This window comes from Folsomia candida, unplaced genomic scaffold, assembly GCF_002217175.1.
Source record: "Folsomia candida strain VU population unplaced genomic scaffold, ASM221717v1 Fcan01_Sc001, whole genome shotgun sequence".
Classification (NCBI taxonomy): Eukaryota; Metazoa; Arthropoda; class Collembola; order Entomobryomorpha; family Isotomidae; genus Folsomia; species Folsomia candida.
In genome coordinates, this window is record NW_019091193.1 from 17,951,710 (window position 1) to 17,979,700 (window position 27,991).

At 36.1% G+C, this 27,991-nt stretch overlaps 1 protein-coding gene across 2 annotated transcripts in view; it reads right to left on the minus strand.

The window, feature by feature from the left end:
• LOC110863104 (calcium-activated chloride channel regulator 1) overlaps positions 1-27,991 on the minus strand; it is a 96,988-nt gene that overhangs the window by 16,642 nt on the left and 52,355 nt on the right. The window contains exons 2-9 of one of the 2 annotated variants that reach the window (XM_022112342.2): positions 16,916-17,194; positions 16,573-16,711; positions 12,487-12,637; positions 7,874-8,137; positions 2,764-2,863; positions 854-914; positions 758-785; positions 519-666 (exon numbers count right to left, since the gene is read on the minus strand). In XM_022112342.2, the coding sequence (XP_021968034.1) occupies positions 519-666; positions 758-785; positions 854-914; positions 2,764-2,863; positions 7,874-8,137; positions 12,487-12,637; positions 16,573-16,711; positions 16,916-17,194 (1,170 nt within the window). Of the gene's footprint in view, positions 1-518; positions 667-757; positions 786-853; positions 915-2,763; positions 2,864-7,873; positions 8,138-12,486; positions 12,638-13,448; positions 14,235-16,572; positions 16,712-16,915; positions 17,195-27,991 lie in introns of those variants that run through there. The other variant, XM_035851154.1, reaches the window with a different exon arrangement.

The following is a 27,991-nucleotide window of genomic DNA, read 5'->3' on the forward strand; positions in this document are numbered from 1 at the left end:
ACTCCTTCATCAAATTAATCAAACATTCATCTGCCAAAGGATTTCGATATCGAGCTACGTACATCAACGCCACTGTTATAATAGACTCCAATCACTCATTTTATATCGTCCTCTTACATCTAACTTCGAATGCATATTTACATAGAAAGAAGAGGCTTCAGAATTTGGTATTGTTATTCCGAATAATAAATTAGGAGATAAATGTAGTGATCTTCAATTGTCAGTCAATCTAGTACTCAAGATGAGTTTATTACCATGCACGTGACATTTTGTTTGACTGGAAGGATACCAACAAAGAAATAAAAAACTATACACATTGTAGATACAAAGGAGAATAATAAAATGGGGAATTGTACTATGAAACCACGACGTTAATGTATACATCATTAAACAAGTCTTTCAATTATGTGAATTATTATAATTTTTTTTAGATACAAATTATACCGTATATTTTTACAAATCTAATTGTTAGTTGAAAGTATACGTACATATGTGAATAAATTAACACGCTTAATTACCTCAACAGCATGGAAAATGCCTCGTCTAAGAGAAATGCTTCCGCCAGAATCGATATTTGGGTAGTTCGGTAACTTATCCGCCAACGCCCGGCGAAGATTGATGGTCAGCAGGGAGGTCATGTTGGAGAGCACTTTGACATCGCTGGTACTAATTAATCATGATAATTTGGCTTATGTAATCTTGAATACCTAATTTTACCACACAACGCCCATATTGTTTTACAAAAAATATTACTAACCTGACACTAATGAGTCCAATTTGAGTTCCTTGAAATAAAAAAAATAAAATAAAGACACTTGTTACCACCAGATCAGCAGTGACTTGAGATACTTACCACTTGGCAAATCATACTTGATGAACTTTCTCACGGCGAGCTTAAGAAACTTCCAGGTATCCTAAATGTGCAAATACAAATAATTATAAACACGATTTTCAATCATCATCATTTCACCCTTCAATTCGCTTTCATTCAATTTCCTGTCTACTGATGAATGTTCACTTAATTAAGAGAAATTAATTTCAATTTTGGCACTAAAACATCTTTCGGAGAAATCTGGGCCGAAATCTCAAGAAATCAATTTCAAAATGATTCCATTTCATTATGCTTTCATTATAGACTGCAATGAATGCGTCCCCTGTCCTAAATCTCAATCTGATCAAGGTTTAAATTAGGTGCAAACATGAAGCCTTACTCCAAAATATTATTACAAGAGCAGCAACACATCAATTGAATTTTCTTTGCTGCTACTCCAGCCTATTGGTTGCCACTATAATTCCTAACGTGCTTATTATTCCAATTTTGATGCAGTGTTGCTGAGAACCGAGCAACAGAGTACCTTTATCAAAATACAACTTTTTTTCATCCTCATCTCAGGTGAAAACCACGAACAATCAACCTTCTCATTTTATTACCTTTATCATAGCACAGAGTGGCTGTATCGAAAAGAAAGAGACATTTGCCTGCCAGTTGCATCTTAAATTCTGCTAAAACTGCTTTGAATATTATTCACAAAGCTGTTTATTGGACTGTGATAATGGGTTTGATAAAATATGATGCATTTTAATAATTGGTACCCATACGCACATACATCAAAATTATTCACTCATGCCATTTAAATATGTACTCATGCCGGTTCAATTTAATGAATTGTGGAAGCTTTTATGCTTTTCTTATTGTGTGTACATACATCATGCCAGAAGATAGGAAATTCATATTGCTGCATTGTAACAAAATTTCAATTGTTGACTGTTACAAAACAAGGGCACACACAATTTATGTAAATGTTCTACAAATTAGTTCATTAAAACGGGAGTAAACTAGATTGAAATTGAAAGAAGGATGTAAATTATTGCAACCTCATGGTTTATAAGTTAGCATATTATACATATGTACATAAACAGCGCAAAAGATGACGGGAATTCATATTCACAACTTGAATTAATAAATACAACTTTTGAAATTACATTATTAAATCTCAAATGATTCTGGTCTTGTTCAATTCATTGATTAGAATCATCGATGAATGGAAAACCTCGCATTCCAAATTTATCGATGCGTAAAATACTGCCACATTAGCTTTATGAAAAGTACATTGAAAAAATAATTGCTTTATTCATCTCTCATCCTCCTTCTGCTCCTTCCGCAGAGTTGTACGAGGTTTGAATCTTAAAAAACCATGCCGAGACTCCGTAATAAACGGCAATTGATAAAAAGACGTAATGTACATACGTGTGAGGGGATATTCAATAGATGTAAAATTCTGATTCTCTACATCACCCTCATCAACCATCTTTCACATTCATATTATTTTCCATATACGGCTACACTATTAAATTTTGATCTGACTAAAGCAATAATGGGTCGGTTGGCTTGGCAGAAGACCCAGATTGAATATTTAATTCACTTCTTCCCGACTGCCTAACTATTGCAACTTCCTTTCTATGCAAGAAGAAGAAGCAGCGATCATTAGTCTTGGCTCACAATGTGCAACCCAAAGAAAAACCTACAATTTGCCATCCAGTGACCATTTTTTACGACTCCACTAGCATTTTGACTTCCAATACATGCATATCCAATACAAGATTTGGCCTAGTGACAGTGACACAGTGTGACCAAACAATTTAGTATTGCGTAATATAAGAGTTGGACATGCGTCTATATACCTACGTTTTTTACACACACAGCGTATGACATATATTTATAGTTAGCGAGGGGGTTTAGATGAAAGTTAGACGACAAATTACCCGTAGGTTCATGTTTCCGGTCTCTTCCACCAACAAAACAAATCTGGGCGTTGTTATTTGCTTGACAATGAATTGCGGCGGCCCTGGCACGTTCGGCTCTCTGTAAGAAGAATAAAAGATGTTAACAATAAATATAAGGCTCGTTCCAGCGCTGCCGTATGATCCAAGTAAACGGCTGAGGGCGATAAAGAAAATATATATGGAACAAAAGTGATAAACCTTTTGCTTTCATCCGTCCTCTGGGTATGAGGGGTGTGATCTCAAGCAATGCATTACATTAAAGCGGGTGAAATTCAGAAGCTAAAAATGCTGACTTGTGGTTAAACCGAGGCTTCTTTTTGGAAAACCTCGTTGACATTTGACATCAGAAAGACTTAGAGGATGAAAAATGAAGCAAGGACAAGTCCCCAAAGCAATGCAATGAGAATCAAAACCCCTGAAGAAAGGGCATTTGTAATACTATTTTTTTGTACCAACCGACCATCATAAAACGAAAATGAGTAATATTATTTGCATATTTTTTTTTATTCATAATTAGTTTTCTTCCTGCTAAAAATTCGTAGGTATTGGTAGCTACACTCAGAATTACGCATACATGGGTTGATATTCATAATATTTTCACGATTTGGGATATCATAACCCGCAACAAAAATGCAAATTTTGACACTTTTCATAATTTTACAATAATATGGAAAAAATTTATATCACGTATTCCATATTTAGAATGGACTAAAATTCCTTATGATTTCACTCTTATTTTGTTATGAATGAGAACGAGCAATTAACAGCCGAGTTGAAATTATAATTTATGTTAAACAACAGTTATGTACATATCCTATTGTAGATTGCATAGAACACTTTCTGCATGAGTAACTGAGATGGAAAATGCGGATGTGCTGAATTGATTACGGAATTAGACTTGAAACATTTTACTGCTTAGCACATAAGTTATGATGAGTAAGCACTTGGTCAATTATTCCGTGCGTTTCCTCGCAATTAAGCGTCTCTAAAAATTCTGGAGTCAACATCCTTTAATACAAATAAACTTTAAGTAAATGCAAATTTGCTTTCAAATGGTGGAAAGATGGTCCATTCCGTAAACGATGAGCCATTCACACTCGACTCGGCTCTGAGGCAACAATGCTTCAAGTGCTTCTTTCTATTTCGGAGGGAGAAGCGCATTTACATCGTGCTCATAAGCTGTTTGGTTCTCCTAACAATTCTGCCCAACAGTTAGGACGAATTCCCATTAAGAGAATACAAATATCTCCCAAATTAGCACTTACCACTACTTACCAGCTACCCAGACCCCAAGTCAGTGTAATTATTTAAAGTGTGTCGTTGTGTATGAGCTCAGTCAGTCAGTCAACACTCGTTCCTGCTGCACTTGTCCAAAATTTGTTGTACATAAAATGCAAAACTGCCTAGCATAAGGAAAATGTAGACGTAATGTCGAGTTTTATATTTATTATTTCAACAATATTGTATTGTACTTATTTGCATTGCACACCAGAAGTTGCTTCTATTCGCTGTGAGACCATGCTCAAATATGTACGAGCGGTGATTCACAACTAGGTATGAGAAAATTACGAACTTCGAAATCTCGGAGTGGTTAACTTTTGCCATACATTTTGTCAGAGAGTAAGCCCACAATATCCGAAAACATTTTCGCGTCGTGTCGTACGTGTGTGTGTGTGATAGTTTTCAGGTCATTGAATCGGGATCTATTATTTCACATTCAATTCGTCTTTGTTTCATCCGTGTTTAATTAAGTAGTGTACTTATGTATCCGATAATGGTATCAATTGTTCCCGTTGAACGTAAAAGCATTAAATTGTGTTGTGCGATATGAGCGAACCTAAATAAGTAAATACGATGATGAGACATTGAACTCAGCCTCCCTATCGGGACACTTTTGAAATTGTTGATGGAATGAATTAGCAATAATTTGTACTTGCAAATATGAGTCATTCCATGTCACAGAAACTCCTATTTTATTCTACTTACGTATGTATTAGTCTTTGGTCTATGCAGTCGTACAGACGGCACCAAACCTTTTAAATACAATTATGATTATCAGACCATTGCTAATTCATTCCCAGTATGAATTTCCTTGTTGAAACTAGCAGTTGAAATATGCACTCACAATAAGTCGCGAGTTTATACACGTAATATTACTTAAGATTATATACATATTATTTTCTGAATGAACTTCAGACATTTTGTCATTATAGTAGGTGTGTGATGCCAAAGTAATTTCACACTAATTGTTTCCCCCTCGACCTTTCCCTCATCTCATTAGTTCGAATACCCATTTATTATACGACACTTGTTCGTTAATTAACAAACTTTATCAGGTTTATTTTTTATGATTTTAATAAAAAATTTACAGCCGATTTTTGCTCATATTTTTTATTCACATGTCAGATTTAGAATATCAACGATATTTTTATTAACGTAATATTTTGCTACTGATTCTATAATACATATTCCGATATTCTAACTCGCCTGTTGGGAATTAATTGAGGTAGGTTAACTAACTTTATTAGTGGGAACTACTCCCACACAGCAGCATAATTCCAAGAGCGTAATGAATGAATATACATATCATTTATGAAAATCGTTCTCATAATCATGTCATATGCGTCACCCATCAAGTTGTATGGGGAGCATAAATATCTTCACGTTTGTCGCGTAACACTGGAGATAGAGCACAATTGGACTTTTCACATTGTGATCTCCTTCCTTCCTCACCATTAGCTGGACTAATTTCCTCGCCAATGTGAAAACCAACTCCCTTATCTTATCACCCTCACACTCCAGCCTGTCTCCCCCTCTCCGAATGAGGTCGTGTCGTATATACGGATATAAGCAGCTAGACTAGCTCAAAATTCCAATCCACGTCCATGCCGAAACAGTAGTGGTTTACTAAAGTGTCAGACAAATCTCATCTCTTCTGTTCGCTCATTATCCTGCAAATTGGAATGAGACGACGACGTCAAGGGATGGAATGGAATGACAATAATGTCCAGCACAGTAATATGGCTGCTTTGAATTGCTGCTCTTTTAATTCACCCCCAAAGCAAAGTCAAATCATCAAACCCTAATGCTTATTTTGACTGTGTTTTCCCAAACGAAAGCATTCTCGTCTTGTCCAAAAACCTGGTGAGTTATTGTAAACCCAAACCTAAAGATTATGTTCAAGAAGCTTTGAGACCTCCGACCATAATTTACCTTCGTTAGCAGATATCATATCGTTACTCACATTATGGAGCTACTGGTTTCATTAGCGAGGATGCAATATGTTTGTCCCTCATTGCGTTGGAATTAACTGATGATAAGTTAACAAGCACAAATCTTGCCCAGATATTTTTTTGCCTAAACTGTAGAATTCCACAAAATCCTACTATGCAATTCCCTGTGTAAACTTTGTGCCTTTAACCATCTTGAAAATTGAACATTTATCAAGCTTTCGGTACACAGTAGTAACTATTAAGTATGTACTTGTAGCCAAAAAATATCCAAACCCAAAACTTCAACAGCTTTAGAGTTCATTACATAAATAGTCATTCGATAGATTTTAGATTTCAATCTTTAAAAAAATTCACACAAATTAAGGAATAAATCTTGACAATTTATCTTTTCGCTCACGGCAAACAATGATGATAATGTTGGCCATTTATTTAAATCAGTATTTACTGTTTCCGTTCTGGAGCAATTAATTATACGGGTAATCAAATCAAATAGGAAGTCTGGCATTACGATTTCTTTCGGATAGTCGTATTCGACATTTAAATGTGTATGTAGACCTCTTGCTCCTCATATCAAGCACATCAAATTGTAATATCGTGTTAATGCAGGGTTGGATTGGTACTAAAGTTTCTTTAACGACATGAAAACAATTCAGACATTTTCTTGGTGTAACTTCCACACAGTTCATTCAGGATTTAAAATTATAGTGGTATCGTTCAAATGCTTTAAGATGCATGTTATGAGAGAGCTACTTAGCTGTATTATGGGCTCGTTGGAAATATGTAGTGTAGTGTGATTGAACTAGTTAAGTGCTTAATTGCTGTGATTATTTATTGAGAAAGGGGGAATTGTTCTACACCATGAAAGCCACTACCACCTTTCCAGGATGACTGTAGACTTTAGGTGAAACTAACTAACTACAGCAAGTGGTTCGTAAATAAACGTATAAAGACCCAACGTAAAATATCACCCTTATTTCCATCCTTGTTAACTTTTTTCCTCTAAAACCTTCGTCATTTGATTCCCATGTCCAATTGATTTTCACTTGAGACAAAAGAAAAAGGTTTGTCTTTTAAAAAAGTCACTGACTTTGGGCCAACGCAACATGCCGTGCGGGTTTTCATAAGGCTTGCAATTTTCTTAATGTTTATTTAATGTGAAAAAAGCCAACGGTATAAATATCAGTGTGAGCAATTACTGCTTAATTGCCAAACCTGTTGGTAATTCATTCGAGTATTTAAATTTTGAGTATTTTGTTATTCAGCCGTAAGCAAATTGTCATTCGTAACGCAATCTATGATGTCAACCCAGAGCAAAATTATACAGTCAGCGCTGAATCGAGTTTTGATAAATTTGACATTTATTCAAATCACATAAATTCTTGTTGATGAACATTATCAAGCAAATTAATCTAATCTTGAAACAAGTAAACAAGTTCTCAAAGATTTACTGTTGTATATTACGCATAGCTTAAGAGCAAGTAACTAACTCATGTCACCATAAACTTTTCTGAGTGCAAATATGTATGCATGCACAAGTGGCTGATATATGATCGGATATTATATACATAAACTCTGACACTTGACGATGGGTGGTATCATCATCATCAGTATTTATATAACTTTTGAAGACGTGCATTAAAATTCTTAAAGTGTGAATAAGCAGATAAGGGTATAAAGCAAAGCGAAATGCAAAGGATTTGTATACATATACATATGAGCGGATAATAATATTGATTAGAATATAATTAATATTGACTTCAACAAACAGGCAAAATTTACAGCATGTAAAAAATGTAGTTAAAGCAAGCTATAATAGCTTTATGGAGTATCATATAATTACAAAAAAGATGACCTACCGAGATGTCGGCATGTTCTTAAAATCCGGGTGAGCGTTGATGATTTCGGATATGGATTTGCCCTCGCACAAAAAGTTCTGCTTCGTGGGTGCCTTAGAATTGTGTGTATTCTGATCACAGAACATGTGGACGTTTTTCAAACCAGGGAAACTCATGATGGATGAGACGATCCGATCATTATTCTCGTGGGACGCGGATGAGACGGTCGGTATAAAGATGCAAGTTCCGTTCTCATTCCAGGAAGATGTATCGCACCCAGGAGACCTAATAAAAGCAAAAATAGATAGACAATTATTATCCAAATTATCCTCCATTACATCCTCGCACACACTGGGACATCATTGCAATAAACGCCAAGATCCATTGCATCGTTGAGGTCGTTATGGTGGGACGCAATCAACTGTTTGGGAATACACAGTAGTTTCTTTCTTGAGATTCGTTTTCGATTAAATCAGACAACCTGCATCCACCATAATCCGCATGCACAAGTTTTAGAATGCATCCAACACTCAGACAAAAGTTTCTAACCCTACTTCGAACATCTCTGTGACCTCGTCGTTATTTGTGCAAGACACAATGCAGTAGCGCTCCATGATAAATTACACAAAAATCTGTTTTCTCTCATCAGTAAAGGGCTTCATCATAGGGCATCATTGCACAAAAGGTTGTTTGCCTTTATTCACTCAAGTATATGTGTACACAGGTACGTATGTACATATATACAGGCAGGTTATTTCAGTTTCATGCATGTCTAACCAATCTTGGTTGTAGACATGTACAAGCCAAAATTAGATCGTCTTATAAAACTTGTATGGAAAACATACAAACTATTGAATCGTTGAAGATGAAAAATATTCCATATTTTCAAAAATCTTGAAACCATTCTATCTCAAATCTCTTTTATCCTCCTAAAGACAAGAAATAGAAAGGAGCTCATCCATACATATGCTTTATTTTCGTTTGATGTTTTTGAGAAATTAGAAACTTTTTCAATCTCAAATTCGATACGAGTTTCTGGAACCAGGTTCAAACAATCTGAGGGCAGACGTGGCCGCACAGTTTTGGTAACTTAATCCGACCCTTCGTGGTGATTGAACGCTGTTGGTAACAAACATGTATATCGCTTTTGGTAATCCTCTAATACAAAATATGTATGTGAGGCATCAACGCGGACAAAAAGTGGCAATGTGGATCTTGAGTTTGGGAAATGACGATGCAGTTACCAGAATTGGAAATCTGATAGTTTTACGGCATCTGCATGCTGGACGACTACATACGCCTGGAATCAAGTAATAAGATAACGACCAATACCTACGTTTCCAATACTCGATACCTAACGTTTCGAATTTCTTGGTACGATATTACTGGAGCCATTCCATCATTTTTACTAGTTAATAACTTTGGAAATCTTTTAATAACGCTATTAAATAAATATTTTATTCAATTTTGTGCAATTTTTTAAAGACATTGTGTTAAAAATAGAAATTACAATTGAATATTGCCTAGATCATGGTGAAAATGTACTTCGTGTCACTTTTAGCAATTCCAGAAGGAAAATGGTACTTTACGTAAAAAATGGAAACGGAAAGTCATTTGGATGAATAATACCCGAGATTGTCTGGCATATGTATAATATTCAAAATTCTCGTTGACCTTAGCCTGGCCGACTTATTATTATCATGCTCAGAAAGCTGGATAAAAACCCTGGTTCGCACTCGAATACTTTATTAGGAAGAAAATATTCGCAGACGTGAACAAAATTCGATTTATCCAAAATGATATGAAGAATTGATATGCACACAACAAAGGAATTTCATGATAATATTTCCCGAACAGATGTGAAGGCTGATGCCATTAATATAACATGTGATCTGAATAATATCCACTATTCCACATAGGATGGCATAATAATTTAAATTGAATTTTCAACAGTGTGCCTGATATATTTTTTAAATGGGGAGTTCATCATATAATAAATATCTTTCAATACAATGCTGCTGCGCTTACATGTGCAACCTACACATCTCTCTTGCCAATAGTAGCTGCACTATTTTTACGTTCGTGTAAGTTGCATTAACTCGAAAAGTATGCAAATAGTTCACGAACTATTTGCCACTTTTATAACAGAGGAAGAAGGACAAGTTTTGCAATATGTGCATGTATCCAGTTTTGGTTCTAGGACATCTTATACACTTATTTATACTGCAGATAGTTGGTCTTAAATTCGATGTGTGAGATGAATGAACATAATAAAATAAATCCATCTCGGTGCTCAATTGATATTTTCGATTCGTTGACCACCCTCCGTACCATTTACAATTTCATACATATTTCATTTCATTATTATTATGGGAAGCGGACGATTGAGCATAAATAATGGAGAGAAAGCTTTCCTCCACAATAGGAAATATATTTATTCGCCCTCCACGTCCTTTTTACATCGGCATTGTTGTTCCAGATTCGTCGAAAACTATTGTGCTTTATGTATGATTGTGGGGTCTGATTTAGGTAGATGATTGTTCCCTGAACTTATGCCCAGTGGATGACGAGATGCTAAATATACTGGTGGACCTAAACGGTGGCATTTGGAGAAAAATCTGTAATTTTGTACACTTTCAAGACTACTTGGCACACACATTATTCGGATGACATAAGGTTGTGTCGCCCCATGGCGAGGGTGGAAATAATCAAGCAAACGGTACAACTTTTATTAAATGCGAGAAATACAAAAAAATAAGGATCATATTTGTAATGAAACAAAACAACTGTCACTTTGCCATGTTTTTCGTAACGGTTAACAAATATATTTGCTTCTTCTCTGTAATTTATTTCTCCCAATTCGAACAAAAGTAATTTTATCGTTTCCGTTCAAGTCCGATTTATTTGGCTTTATGGATGTCTAGCTGTGTGACAACTATTCTCACAAGTTGCAACTCAGTGCTTAAGTATTTGTAATAGTGGAAGTGAAATGAGAAAAGTTTTTAGTTTCAAACATTATTATCACCTATTCATCCTTAAACTATGGCGAAATTGGATGCAAGCAAAAATAAAAAGAGAAAGGCTTTTGTATAGAAGAGCAATTGTAAAACTATAATCTGGTTTTATGAAGTAGACTGTAAAACCATTAATCCACCACTAAGGCGATCAAGTCACCTGAGTGGATTACAGACTTCTTAACATTCAAATTACAACTTTTAATATATTAAACCTCTAATTATGAACTGTGTTAAGTAGGCTTAAGTCAAGCTCTAAACTTCTCTTTCCATTGTGCAAAGTTTAAGATGAATATTTCCATTATGTGAAAGAGTACATCTCTTGGGAGCCGGTAATTCCGAGCAGAAATAATAACAATAAACCTGTCAATTGCTGATCCTTCCCATTGTCACCTGCTAATCTGTCATCAGGCTTTTTGTTAGGAGCAAGCGACAGTCACAAAAGTCGCCCTTTCCACTGTGGGAACCTCACTTTTACTCGATATTTAGGAACGAGGTAACGACGTGCATGTGTACGTCTTGAAGCTAGATTCACCTTATTATGTACCAATAACAAGTTTAGAGAGGAAGAGGAGGTGGCAAATCTGGTCTTCTAGTCCATTCATTTACAGGTCGGTCTGTATATCCGGTGAGTGGGACTAGGGCAAGGTGCCACTTTTCCTATACCGGTAACATAGCTTGGCAATAATATTTTTTCATTTCACCGTCCATTAGGTACGTAAAACCAACGGACAAGATGCAAGTCGTAAAGTCGGAAGCAGGAATAAGGGTAACAAGTGATGGGTTACAAGTGAGAACAACATCAGTTCAAAGAAACAACATGAAGGACAGGCACCAACTTTGGGCAAACAACACTCTTTAATATACCTCCATTACACCGTTTCGTCGTCATTATGCTCGTGTGATTACAAAGTTCCATCCGACCGACCTTTCCTGAGATTCGTTTGAGGTAGAAATTACTACAAGAGTTATATGGGAGAGGAAATAGGTTGAATTGGAAGGACCGAGTATCATTCTCCAGCCAGGTTAACAAACAACATGAGAACAACAACGCTGGTCTGCATGCTTTTCCAACTACACCAAAGTTACACTTAGGTACACAAAAGAGGAGAAAAATCAGAGTGAAATTGTGCCTTTTCTTAAGAATTTCACAAAGGAACTCATGATGGGGGGTATGATCATTGTTTAAGAACATGAAGCCGAATGGAATGGAAAAGTAACTTTTATTTAAACGCGCTGTGTACGTACACTCATTTGAGGCCGAGTTTGAGCCAAACTTCTTTAGAGAAGCAATTTGAGCGGAACGATAATGCAGCCTCCTCCAGTCTGCCCAGGCCAACAACAATCTGCTGGGTGACGACTTAACAATAAAATTAGAAAAAGGCCGTTCTGCCACATTATCTTTTATAATGAGTCGATGACGGGTGGCGTTGAGGTTGTGAGACGCGGACTTTCGGGATTTATGTACCTACATCTATCCGTGATTATTTTGAGCTATACTCAAACAACTTTTGCGCTTTTGGCAACATCAAGTAGTCGCTTTCAAGGAAATTGTTATTACAAAACCACCAATTTGGCGTACATTTAATAGGCTGCAAACATGTAGCGGGCAATACTTACCACGTTCCACGAACAGGTGAATTTGTACACGAGGTGGGTTTTTTGCTTCCTCCTTCGGAATACGAGGTAGGGTAGATTGGATCGTTCGGGAAGCCAATTTCTTCGAAAACTCCATAGCGAAACTTGGCCCATTCCTTCACAAATGTCCGCTCTGCAACCGGAATAAAACACATTTGAATTATTATTAACGGAAAATATTATTAAATTAATAGGTTACTGTCATCAAAACGATCAACAAAAGATTAATGAGTAAAGGCATCTGGTTTATTCGGGATCAGAAATTAGAAGTAAAGGGATGCTAAGGAAAGAAGGGGTCCCTTTTGTACACATATTGGACACATATGCGTACGTATGTCGTAGGTGTATATTGTATTTATTTAATTTTTTTTTTTGAGACGACTAATCTTGAACGTATGAGTGTCCGATCAAATGTGAGGGTCAACTACAACGCCAGAGTCTCCGTACATATATCGAAACGAAGAATCCTGAGAAAGATCTATTTTCTCCCTTCATAACCGCGTCTGATCTGACCCATTGGATGATATCGGATCGAAAAATAACATAACAACAGCATCCTACATGTAATATCCATCCATTTCCTATTTTTCTGTCCATTCATCCATCTTCCTTTCTCCCTTTCTTGAGAACGAATCGACCGAGGCCGACCAAATCTAATCGCTCAGAAATGGACTCTGTAGAAAAAATAGAAAAGTCAGCTAAAGAATTCGATCCTCTTTCGCAGGGTGTTACATGCAGGCAGCAGGAAAAACATAACTATTTCACATCATGAAATGAGATTCCTTCTTTTCACAATGTCCTTTCTTTCTTTTTGCACACATGACTTTTTAGTACTATTTATGAGCACCTGACTTTAAGGGTGTAAGTGGAAGGAAAGGTTGCTATTATTTTGCAATTATTTTTTATTCTTAGCAAACAATTTTAAAACAAAACATAAGCCTTACATAACATACACATGGAAGTAAATTAATCAAACTTGGGAGTAAGAAATGTGTTGATCAAAAAGTGAGGAACTCCCAGCAATTACACGGTTGACGGTACAGGAGACCTCAACATCAACTGTTTTCACTTTGTTTTTAAACACCGAAAACGCAGGGGGAAAGTAATGATAGAAATGTCCACAAGAGTTTCTAAAACAATACGGCGAGGACTGAAAAATGTGACCAACCCTTTCCAAACAAACATAAATGCTCAAAATTTTCACGTCAACGCTTGAGAAAAGTTATTTTTGGTTAAGAAATTGATTTCTGAAGTGTTTCTATTTTCTACCAAATGCTGAATGCTTCTGTCCGGTTGAATTTCCATCAAAGAAACTTCCCGTCAGAACACAATCATGAAAAGTAGAATTTCTGAAACTCTGTCTGTCTCCCTACATTCATATACATGGATATTCTCTCAACCAAGTTAAGTATATTTATCCCCTTCAGCTTGTTTTGTGCAATGGCTCAGTGGACTCAAATCGAACGAAAAATTCAATTTGACATTTAATTTAAGAAATGTTGGGCTTGGGTGGTTAGAATAATAATTGGTATGCCATGTGCTGGGCATTTTTAGCCTACTTTTTTTTATATATTTAGACTGTCGAGATATATAACTCTTCTTATTCCAGCCTGCTTGATAAGATGTCTTGTATTACTACTCAAAATAATAGTCTAAAAATCTGTACTACATCTTTGGATCGTTCAACTGAACAAATAATCTTAGGGAAAATGAAATCACACTTAAACATGTAAAAGCAAAACTGTTGGTTGTTATGAGTGTGTGTGTGTGTCCCTTAGAACAAACAGTAGCGAAATATATGGTTGCATATTTTTTATAGAAGAACGAGAAAGCAAGCTTATATAAATTCACAAATGTGGCAACAAATTATTCGTCCGTGACAAACTAGATCTGATTTAATCGCACCTTTTGTACGACAAGCAGCATTGTAGCCAAGAACAAGCTCAATCACTCAAGGGCATGCTTAGGCTGACTGCGGATTAGTATAGTGTTATGCTTGTGAAGTTTCGTGTCATCAACATCAACATGCTAGTGCCTAATAAAGTGCCAGCAGAATTGCACACAGCGCACGTAGAATTATGAGAGAGAGAGATTTTATACCTTCAACAAAGCCTTTGTGAGTTTGCGTTCAACATGCAATTTTCTATTCGATGAGAAAAACATTTAATACCAGCAGCAGCAGGAGCGAGCAACTAATTTAAGCCAAAATAACCTCATGAGCACAGATTTCAAATTCCTAAATACGACACAACTATGAATTAAGGTCCCTCCAATTATATACAGGCTTATATTGTGGCATAGCCATGAGAATATTATTATTGCGCATATATATGTACATATACACGAGTATGTACATACGCATACACCGCTACAGTACTCGCTCACTCAAGACCCACCATGCTCAATCAATCATGGTGATAAATGTTCAAGTTGACATTTTTCCGCTCCAGCACACAATTCTCTCCTTTCCATCCGAATCACAGGTTGCAGCAAACCACAACCTGTATGTACCAGCCAACTAACTAACTAACTAACTAAGCAAGCAACTAAGCATTGGGGGGTGGCCCGACCAATGTGCAAAGACAAATGTGCAAACGACAAATGTGCAAACGATAAATGTGCAACCTGACAAATGTGCAGCCCGATAAATGTGCAAACGATAAATGTGCAACCGATAAATATGCAGGAATTTTTCCAACAAATGGTGCAATATATCTTGATATAATTTAAACATAAAATCAAATTACATCTCCTCAAAAACTAAAATTTGAAACATTAATTTTGTGGTGGCATCCCGTATGATGTCTGTTGAAGCTGTGGATCTTATATTGAGCAGTATTAATTTATTGTTAACTTAATATTTTAGTAAATTATATTTTTATGGTGCATAAATTTCCTGGTACATACATCTTCGTGAACTCGTGAATTTTAGTCTATCGTATAGGCTGGAATTATGTACATATAAAAATTCTAAATTTCAATGAAATAATTCGGGATTTACTTATTTGCTATTATTTTAAATTCTGTCCCCGCGGGGTGTCCCTAACTAAAGTTTAATTGTCACTAGCTAAATTTAACATTACAGTGATTCGGCACGGGAATTTTATTATAAAATTGACAGGGGTCAACCCCGTTATAATGATGATTAGTAATATTTAATAAGTATAAAATCTGCATTATAAGATCTCCAGCTTCATAAGCTTCACCACAAAATTAATGTTTCAGAATTCTTAGTTTTTTGATAAGATGTAATTTGATTTGAAGTGTAAATTATATCAAGATATATTGCACTATTTGTTGGAAAAATTCCTGCACATCTATCGGTTGCACATTCATCGTTTGCACATTTATCGGGCTGCACATTTGTCAGGTTGCACATTTATCGTTTGCACAAATGTCTTTGCACATTAGTCGTTTGCACATTTGTCTTTGCACATTTGTCACCCCATCGCATTGGGGAACTGACTGACACATATGCAAGGTCCCGTAGGTGACAGGAAGGAAAATTGTGAAGAAATCCAATGAAACGCGAAACAAGCTAAAGTGTAAAAACTTCTTGCATGGGAGCTGACTTGTTTCGTTGGTTTCGAATAGCTCGGAAATATCATCAAAACTAACGACTGTAATAAACCTCTTTATCCACAACCCAATTCCTTTCCTCTCAAATAACACTGAGAATGGAGAAGGGAGGGCGAAAGAAAGTAGCCTCCAGGATCACGAGAAAAGTGTGTCGACTAAAGTTTTTTCTTCTTCTTCTCTCCTTCTGAAAGATGGGGAGAAGGGAGGCGGATGATAGAAAGAAAGTGAGAGAAACAAGTTTGGCGAAAGTGGTAAGCCGCCAACAACCGCCATGGAATACTGATACTTAACTTATGGAGTGGTTGTATAACTTGTAGCACAACAAAGCGAGGGCAAATTCCATACATTGAGTTTTCACTCTACTTGGCACAACCATAACCAACCTTTGAAAACCTGATCGCTTCTTATATTGACAATATTGGGAGAGGAGGAAGATGGAGAAAAAGGATCCCAATGGGGACATTATAGTTATCTTATCTACAATTTTACCTGTAGGAGTGGGGCTGACAGCATTAGCGGATCCGTAAGTGTACCCTCGGTTAGTCCCATAACCATTGTCAGAGTCATTTCCATTTCCATCGGTATCTCCGCCGCTGCTGCCTCCGATGCTATTTTCCGTCTCATTGAACTGCATTCAAAAAATTATAATACTTATCACAAGACTGTAACACTTTTTTAAGGAGTTGTACGATGAGAAACAGAGCTCCATTAGAACAAAATGAAAAACTGCGCTGTTGCGTTCAGTAATTATTAATAAACAGACGCATACTTCGGAACTACTGATAAAATCTGTCATTGATTTCCATTTGTAATTAAGAAAGCTATTAAATACCTGCAGGATGTAGTGATACCCGACGGAAATGTAGTCACCGCTTAGCCCACACCCACGCGACTGTTGAGTCCATGGTTTGCTTCCGAAAACTGGGTGTTCCGTTCCAATTCTTATGGCCGCTTCGTTCATTGTTCCGCGAGACGTATAGGCCCCCACAGGCAGAGATCGTCCACAAGATGCGGTATCCCAATTGGGTGGCACAATGATTTCCACTTGGTGAAAGTAGGCGCGACCATCTGTTGCACGGTGTAAGTAATTGGAGCTCAAGGTGAATATTCCCTGAAATAAATAGACAAGAAAAGTGTAAGTTGTTTGTGGATTCACTTGGACTGTGTGGCATCCTAAAGTACTCATTTCTGATCAAGGATATTTTTTGTCAAATAATTTCTGTCATTTTGTTCGTTCGTTAAATTCTAAAATGACACATGTGAGGATATGTGTTAAAAGCGGATATGGTAGTTGGTGCAGAAGATTTGTTTCCTTGATTTATTTTGTGATAATTTTATTTATTTATTAACTCAGAATACGTATTATCAACTCAACAGCCAGTGAAGCACATTGTTCAACATGCCGAGATGCAAATGTAAATATGGACAGTGATGAATTAGTTCATGTTTCGAATCACTGATTTTATTCTCCGTGAATACGAGTCTTTCATCAGCCAAGCTTGTTATGAAGGATGAAAGCTCTCTCTCTCTCTCCAGACGAAATGATGATGACTATCATCGTATAATATTAATTACCAATATCACCCATTGCTTTATTCGAAATTTGGTAACACAGGTAATTTAGCCACAAATTAGAATTTACTTTCCATACGTACGCTACACGGGTGAGAAAAGGATCCGTATGATTTAATTCAGTTCATTTATTTGCTTGCATGTGCGTCTCACCTCCTGATCAAAAAGCGCATGCATGCGTTTCAACTTGCAAGTGTAAATAATACATAACAGAATATGCAAGCTCCTAATTGTGTCTCCTCGTTGCTGGTTTCATGCGGGTGGGCCAGATTTAATTGAGATTCCAGAGTAAATCAATTATTTGATTAGTGCACGATATCAAATAAGCAATCTTTCTCTTATGATATTTCCGCTTCGATTGGTTATATCAGTATAAGTACAATTGCACATATGATACGGTTGCTCTTTATGAATTATGCTCTTCGAAATCAAGTGAGCATATACTAAAATATTTAGTCGAATCCGTGTGTGGTTGAGAGAGGTCATATTAGGTCGTCCTTCATCAACATTTAATTTTCAACCCAATAGCAGTTAACTGTGAACTACGTACAATAACCGGCACAGGGATATTTGAACCTTGATTGTTTCAATTTTGCTGGTTAATCAATTTTCTGTCAGACTGAGGCAACAGTATCGGTGTCACTGCTTGCATGTTACAACGTTACAACAACATATTGTTCCTCTCACAACGAGAAGAATTTAATATTGTTCCACGAGCAGTGGAAATGTGGGAGAGAACTGAGATCACGCAGTCAATCAAACTGACATATGCATTGATTGTCTTTACTTGTGCTTGAATTTTAGATTAAATCAATTCTGTTGATATTACACGTTTCAGCAGCTGCTACTACATTTATTGATTCAAAATTGTGTTGTGGAAACAAGATTTGATTGAATCCAAATTCATTTCCCAGTAACAACGGTGTTTATTGTGGCTTTCTATTCATTATACATCATCGGACGGAGGCATACTATCAATTCTACACATCATCGCAGCGTAATCATCATAACATCTACATAATAATAATAATAAATTTAGATTGGCTACTAATGTCCAACAATTTGTTCATCTTGCTCATGAAACTTCCGTTGCATAAAATTACATGCATAGAGATGGTTTGGATCTGTACTTGAGGATGGAGCATGAATACAAAATTTAAAAAAAATAAGAAGCACTATTCACTGCATTTCACATGCAGTGACACTGACCAGGCAGGTCTTTCAAAAATTGTCGTTCATTTTCTGTTGTCTATCCTCCTGCCTGAGTCGTGAACACCAGGCGGAGAAATGTAATAAATGGTAATAAACGGAGATAAATGGCTGTATTTCATGACTTCCTCGTGCTTCAAACTTACTGAGAATAATCTCAGGAATTAACATACATAAACGGTTGTCCAAATAAAACAGTATCTCTATGCTACTATGATATGGTACTACTTATCTACAAAGAAGCATTGAAACGCATAAAACTGTTCTTAATGAAATGTGTTCGAGAGGTCAAATACAGAGACGAATTGAAGACAGGATGGGTTGTACAGTTTGTGAATGACTGATGAAATATTAAGGGTTGCATCTTAATTTGAGCCAGATGGAAGAAAGTTTTAGGGTTGGGCTACAAAGAATATTATTCTTTTATGCGAACTAAGTTTTATTTTGAATTTATGGGAACTAATCCTAAGACGAGGGATGCGTGGGCATCCAACTTTTCAGTAATTAGTGTGAGAAAGCTTCAGAGTGTAGCAAGTGGTTCGTTCCACTTGACCCAAACTTGTCAGATTTAATTAATTTCAAAATACGCACATGTAGTCCATATGGACTACATGTTTTATATTTTTTGGTAATTGGGCTACTCAGCTACTCTGAAGCTCAAGTCGACTAGACAGAATCACTAACTGAAATCACGACTGCAGCGTAATTATGTAATTCGATGCTTCTGTTTTGAAATACTTTGAAGATTGGAATGCATTCAATATTGCACACGGAAAATTCTGGTCCATTCAACCCTTAGTAAACCACAACTGCACACATACCTACATACGTACGTACGTACATATCGTATTATCGTATTGTATGAGCTAACCAAATAAATAATGTCTGTCAGTTGATATGTATTTTTGAATCAAATAACACGAATTTGAGTGTATCTGCAGGAATAGTTCAATTTTTTCTTATTATTCATCATTCGCTAGTTCAATGCTCAGTATTCACATCTAAGCAATTTATTATATAGCACACACGGATAAGCAACTGTAAAATTGATTGAACTCAAGTTTAATATTAAAACATTGCCTTGAGTGGATAACCTTCAAATTTTTTGACGTGATCATGTACATATACATAATAGCAGCAGTCGGATGCAAATGAATTATAGTGGAAATGTTGTTCCCCAGGTTTTTTGGCACGAAAAACTAACCTTATATGCATCAGTCATTCCCACATCACATTATTTCATCCGGCATCTTGATTTGACTTTTAACTTGAACTTTATGAGCAAATATTTAATTTTTAATAGTGAACGGTTGTAGATACGAGAGAAAGAGACATGATAAATTTCACGCACAATACGCAGAAAAAATATTGGTTTAAGATAAATACCATTTCCTACATAAGCACAAATGCTAAATCTTTCATTTTCAGTCCCTAGCTCATCCATGAGGATGTATGCACATACGTGTTTCTCAAATATAGGTAGTTAAGGAAGGAGAAATAAATATGCATACTAGCTTTTAAAAAACCGTAAAAAATCTACCAAGAAAACAGCACCAAACCGGTGGGAAGAAAGGTTGTCTAATATTATGGCACTTGGTTCATAAATGCTTGGAGGACACAATAAGTAATAAGTTTAAAATTTGCATTGCCAATTTTTAAAACGTTAATTTCACCTACAAATAAATAGATTGCAAATTTTCAGTCAGCTTTAGTACTATACGCCTGCATGGAGTTCAGAAAAAAATACATAGACGCTCCACTAATCGTAAATTAATTTAGGCCAGCATACATATGAAATTTCCTCTTGACGTTTTCTGCCATAAATCAGATTCTAAAATTCTTGACGGATTGATGCTCTTCAAATTCCGGAAGAAATGATTTGTTTTATCTTTGATGAATAAGAATATGTATGGCTACGATTCGTGAGGAGTGTGAGCAGAATGGACTGCGCTATTACAAGTTGGTTCTAGTTAAAGAGAATCAGTCAAAAGAATACATTTTTGAAACGAGAAACAAGTCTACAGATTCTGAATGAGAGAGTACAATTATTCAATTGTATGCTTCATGACTTCAATTTTGATGTTTCAATTTTCCGTAACACGTGCACATACGTTTCCAGATTATTCAGTTGTTCGCGTTTGGGCATTAAAACATGAGTGATCGGTTTTCAATATTTTTATCAATCTTTCATACGAAAGTCAGGCATCGTTTTTTGACGCATTGAAAAGAACCAGAGTGTGTGATATGTGAGTGGTGTAGGATGTACTGAGAAAATAGTTATCTCTGATCATAAACTAACTCGTTGTGTTTTTATTACGCTTTTGTGATCCAATGCAACGTCAAACGTGGAAGTGAAGGATAGAGTTTAGATGTGTCAAGTGAAATGCCATTCCAAGTGTGTAAAGTAAGCTATCAAGTACAGAAATCTGAGAAATGTCATATATCATGGAAATAAGATCTTTTACCCCTTTAGCTGAAAGTGATGACAACCATTGAATTTTTAATCGCCCATTTATTGAGTTACGACTTGTACACCACATGAAACCACATTTAAATCTTGATTTTATATGCACAGATATTCGAAATAATTTTTATTTTCAAAGTCAACATTTTGTACTCAATTTTATAATATTTTTGTCTCTCTGTGCATTTACATATTTCAAATAATTGAACGGTTTACTACATATCTTCAGAACTACAACTCGAGTTAATTCAGTATGCAAAATATTTTTAATTAAAAAATATGAAAATTCACATATGTACAAGATCAATGTCAGGAGAATTTCTCTGATCGTGCTATGCTTCCACTTTTTGTTTGCCTGATACTCTTCAGGTTTGTTTGAAAAGTCCGACACCGTCAACCCTAGTGAAGAGCTACATGAATGAAGCAAGTTTTACTTCAGTTATCCATATCCATCCGCAACTCCCAATACCTGATCATCACAATATTGTTCTTCCTCCCAGAGAAATTGGTGAAAAAAAGATAGGCTTGGCCTTTTAATTCCTTTCAGAAAACAAGACAAAGCTCAAATCCCAACATTTTTAATCTAATCAAATCTATTTGTCCTGGCTACTTCTACTTTTGAGAGTGGTTTCTTTGGGGGAGAACAAATCGAATTATTCTACTACCCGTTCTTAGCTTGATGGTTGCAGTGAGAAAAAACTGGAAGTCGTTGCAGATAGAGGAAACCATGCAGCTAATCATTTCAACTTTTGGCTGACCTGGTACATACGGGTACCACCATCATCTGAGGACAACCGGTAAACAAGAATTAGAAAACCAATCTCGCACTGGACCAACTGGTCGTTTTGATTTTTTATCACTATTCCTTGATTCCAGACAAGCCCAATGGAATGACTGCTTCGCAACATTTAACTAAATATGTATTATCGATTCCTGTGCTCACGTTACTCATTCCCGTCATTCAGAATGCAAGGCATCCACTGTCCCATCCAGAAGGCAGCGAAAAAAACTTGAATATATTGTAATGAAGCGAGTATTAAAATTTAGGGAGGATGAGCAGATTCGCATCTGACTGAACTCACATCTTTCAACTTTGGTTGTGAGTTGACGATCGACAACCACGTCTTCATTCTTGATTTTTCAAGTCGACCATGATTCAGCCATTAGCTATCTCAAAATCTGCGTTGTTTATCATAATCAACTCATCTCTCACAATCTCAAGCAAATTATAATACGATAAAACATTGGGCTCGCATGATGAACAACTTTATGATTCCGGTCGCTATATGTTTGAACATATGTATGTGCAAGAAACAAACTTTGTGTGTGGTTCAGTTTGCTTAATCCAAAAGCAATTTGTGTTTTGGTTTGCTGTTCATCATCGACCCACGATTTGGTTGTAGAATCAAGATAAAATGAGAATAAAATGAAATGAAATGTGGCAAGTGGTGGTTTTGCCACTTGATGCCATGAGACTCCAGCCAGATCATAGGCAAAAGAGTAAACAGAACAAACCAGACTGCTCGTATTACAGTGCTACGTTTGACTTTCTACCTGCTTTGCATAGCACATTAAACAAACTATTTCAAATGGTTCTGCTAAAAGATTGCCTTGTAAATTTATTTAAGATTCTCAAGATTTTAAGTTGATCCTATCTTTGGACCATTAAGAAATGAGTTTATAAAACTGAACTAAACTGACTGTTTCGTAGCTCTTCATTGTGGTAAACATTATCAAGCAAAAATTGAAGTGTAGTGATGACATGGGCAAACTTTCTACATTTTTAGCTAGAAAAATAGCGGAAAATGTAGAAGTACTTTTTTAAGTCAGAGTAGTAAAAATAATCAGGAAATCACAAACAGATGTAGATGTAGACATTTATTCTCTCATCTCAAATCTCAAAGCAGTTAACCAAGTATCGCATTACGCCCCACTCAACTTTGGCATAATTAACAGCATAGGACAGACAGCCGCATGAAAGACTTTCATGTAAATGGTCCACAGACAGACCGATCCGAACTCCAGAGTAAATTAGCAGAACAAGAAAGAGGAAAGGTTTGTTGGATTTGTTCCCACAAAAACACGAATTTCCAAAGTTTCAAGTATCCTGCCGACTACGATTCTACACCAAAAACATATATTGACCAAGCCGTCGACCCAGCTCCAAACCTACTAAAAGTAGCCCCAACAACGGAAGAAGGAAATTGATGAAGGGCCAGTTTCGAGTTTCCTCCTCGCCCACAGTTTTTCCACCACCGTCGGGACAAAGGAACGACTCGCCTATTTACTTCATGGCCTCTTCGTTTCGACTGGATTTTGAAGGAGGGTTTGCTGTGCAAATAGATATGGTCCAGTTGAACGCTGTAAATTCAAGGGTTTATTGTTGAGCTCTGTTTAGTTTTGGGATTAGCCTTGCATTTAGCTGGTGGTTGTCGTTTCGCATCAAATTACACAAAGTTAACCTGCCAGAGTTTGCTTAAAGTAACAACATGGCTAGTGGAATAAATCTCTGCTTTCGGGGCATTCAGGGTTTACTAGATCATCAAACTTTTGGTTTCAATTTCACACAACTCCAAGCTTCAAATAAACTGAAATTCCGCAGACATGATCTTTTGTTGCGATACGAGGTTTCACCTTGGTCCCTCTGTGGCATTATTTTGTGAATAGTTATATCATGAGATGAAGACAAAGCTTGTCTGCAATGAATAGTGCAGACGAGCTTTGTCTCCAACGCAAACAATAATGATATTGGGAATTTAAACGAAAGTTTGGCAATGTGAATTAAGCTAAGTATAAGCGCAATGCGCATGCATGCGCTGGAATATTGCGATCTTATACGTAGTTATTTTTGGCAAATATAAAAGTTAAATTTCAGTCCCCCGAGATGAACTTTATGATTAAGGCGCTTTCACACGACTGTTATATCAAACCGGGATTAATTCAGCTCATAAATATACGAGTCTGCCCGAGTCATCTATCTATGCATCATCTTACACTTGAATCACTAGGAAATAGCAGTTGGAATTAATTAGTTTAATTGCATTCTGATGATGATCCTTTACTCCTCCATAATTGGTTTTGGAGATAACGCCTTCAAGGAAAAACCGGAACTCAATTTACAAATGCATCGAACCAAACCAAGGAAATTGAAGTAAAATATTCAAAACCTCGGCGGACCAATCGGAACTAAATACATGCAAATTCAGTAAAGGTGGAAATTAAATGAGAAAATTGCTTGAGAAATTTTTATTCAATTGCAAATTCATCATGCGAGTTAATTTCATTACAAAGGTAGAAGAAAGATAGAAGGAAAGGTTGGCAAATGTAAGCAGTGTTTGATTATACTTTGCATTGAAACTGTTTGTAAGAAAAACTTGATACCCAAGTCACAATTTTCAATAACTCTGGTTAACATCAGCCACATTATTTAGATTTCGTAGATTTTCAGTAATTGGAAGTCATTAAGTGCATAAGTATGAGGAGTTCGCATTTTGACCCGCATCTCAATAGAACTAAATGAAAGGACTGAGTGAGCCTAACCAGATACAAATTGCAAACATTTCTTTAATCACACACATTTCAATTTCATTTAATCAAAGGCGACTTGGAATTGAAATTTGCACCGAATTAATTTGCATGAATAAAACTGGGCTGGGTTAGTGCTGTCTGATTCCAGCCCGTCCCAATCTAAATCCGATACTGTAATTCATGCAAACTATAAACAATTAACTAATTCACAAGTAGTTGGTCGAGAAGGAAAGGGAAAAAAACATTGTTTGATTTGTATGCTGTGCCCATAAAATTGCACCAGCCACGTTTGAGCATTTATGGAATTAAAGAAAATGTTTCAAAAATATATTTCCTATCTCAGTAATTGACTGATTTTCTAAAATATCTTGTATTTCATGGGATTAGAAAGATAAGCTCCAGTTTTGATCGATACGATGCCACGGGGGTAGTGTTACATTCAGATTTTTTAAAATCATCATGATTAATTTATATTTACGTCGTTTCAGCAGCAAATCCTTGCATTCTGATGCTTTATCCACAAAGCCTTTATCAAAATTAGTTGAAAATAGATACGTACTTCGAGTAAAATTGGTTTATACGAGTTCATAATTAAATTGATATCATTCCTGCTACAATCGCCTTCCAAATTTTTCAGCAGGAATCCAATTTTAACGTGCGGAGAATGTGAATATCATTTTCTAACTCAGCCTAGTGATGGTAATCCGTAACCGATCCTATCCTAGGATCGTAAAAACTCGGATAGGATCGGATTTTCACACGGATCGGATAGAGGATCCGAGGATCAGACAATCCGATCCGATCCTAACCGATGAGATCCTAGGATCGCACAGGATCCTCGGATCATCCGATGTAAACTCGTTTCACATTTGGTGAGTTCATCACATGGCGTACATTACCCGAACGAGCCGAATTATGTTATTATTCTACACCAGTTATTTTTATTTTGGCGTTGAAATCATACTAAATTGAATAATTTGAACGCCAAAATAAAAATAACTGGTGTAAAATAATAGGATAATTCGGCTCATTCGGGTAATGTACGCCATGTGATGAACTCACCAAAAACCGTTCCAATAAATAAAGAAAAGCAGTTGGTAAAGTATTTCCATAGTTAGACACAAGGTGTCTCACACATATCAAGTGATCATCCGCGGATATTCTACGATCCTAGGATCGGATCGCATCGGATTTCGAGTAGAACCGGGAGCCGATCCGATCCTAAAGCGAGCAAATCCGATCCGATCCGATCCTGTATTTATCCGATCCTATCCTACGGATCGGTTAATTTAGGATACGGATTACCATCCCTATTTATGCCAAACAAACTTTTTTTTTCCTTCGTATTGGATAAGTTGCATTGACTTTTTTCTTCGAATTTAATTTTAAAATTTTTGCTGCAGCAATTTACAAAGTTTTAAACTTTGGATGATAATTCTGTACGCTTGGGTATATCATTTGCGTCAAAGAGCCAGTGGTTCTGCGGTAATTGATCGCACAACTTCGACCGGTTTACAATAATTGCTAGTCTTTAACTTCACCTCTACAAAGCTACAAATCTTCCAAGCAATACTGCGAATACAAAGTTTCATAGTTTTTACTTTTATATCGCAATGCACTTCAAATTTCAGGTCTGCCTTGAAATGCCTGATTAAAATTCAAAATTGAGTTGAATGTTTGAGCCTTCCCAGCAATAATATCAACGCTCAAGTTTTCTTCTTGGGTTCGGACGTCGTGCAGGTATATCAAAGGTAGAATATTGTTGGATTCCTGCGTCGTGGTTTATGGACTTGGTATTTTCTTGTCCAAATTTTACAGACGCGGAGAAATCCAGAGTTTGCATATAAAATAAATGAAATTCAACTTTCTTGCCATATACACCTCTCATGTGCCTAATAAACCAGATACAAATCTTACGCATGTCTATGGCCATTCAACTCTGCTTTTTGTTGGTTTCATCTTTTAAATGCAGGGAAGTTACATTTATGTGCATATTGCATACACAATAAGAGTTTCCATTATTTACTTTGTACACATGTGTATTTGCACTGTCCGTCCTTCCATGTAATTTGAAAATGCAGTCCAAGTTTCTACTAAATAAACCAAAATACTATTGTTTTCTGATTTTTAATTACTACACTCCATTTAATTTAAACATAATCTGAATTAAACTAACTTCCTTATTCCAAGCAGGGCAACTTCGGTCCCTTCACTGCATATGACAAAATAACTACAGATTTACAATCACTAAATTAGTAGCATTGACTGGTTAAACATATTACTCTGCGTTACTATATTATACGTACTACGTATTACGTAGTGCAGCTTCTGTGTGTCCTACATAAATTGAATCTAAATGACACCGATCCGTACAATGAAAGGAATAAATTTGGACTACGGTGGTTGAAGATACTTTGTTCACATATGCAAAGGTAAGGAAAGCTATAAGAATGTCGAAAACAGCAAAAATTCACGTGAATTATTGGTTGGAGAGAGTTTGTAAATTTATTGCTAAAGTTTTTTTCTATGCTATTCTTCAATTCAAAGAAGTGTACTGGACAAATTGGAAATACGAATAATCACAATCTGAAATTGCGTAAATTCTTGTTTAAATATATCTCACTCGCGAATTTAAAGTGGGTTTGGATAAGACCATATCTTTTGGCTCATTTTATGTATTAGTTATCGCTCCTCGCGACTTCATTACGGAGTCATACTCACTTTATACATAAATTGGAAAACCAGCGAAATTATATTCCTGGTGAGGTCAACATTGCAGACTAGAATAAAAATAATGCTCACATAATGATATTCATATCTGCCAAGACTGAAGCACAATATGTATGTTAATCATAAAGTATTTTGGAAGACACATCTATTCTGTGTGTAGCGATATAAATAAAGGAGAAGGCATTTCATTAAATTCTACTTGTCCATATTAAATATTTCTTGGATTTTGGAAAACAGAGTTTCATTAGCACTAAATATGTGATCCACACTCTTATTTATTGTTTGATATACTCGCAAAATTTACTCCGTTTCATATTTATTTTTTGGTCTTCAGCGATAAAGAAGAGAATTATGAATGATGACCAACGAATTTCTAGAAGTTCTGTGAACAACACTCTCCATGTC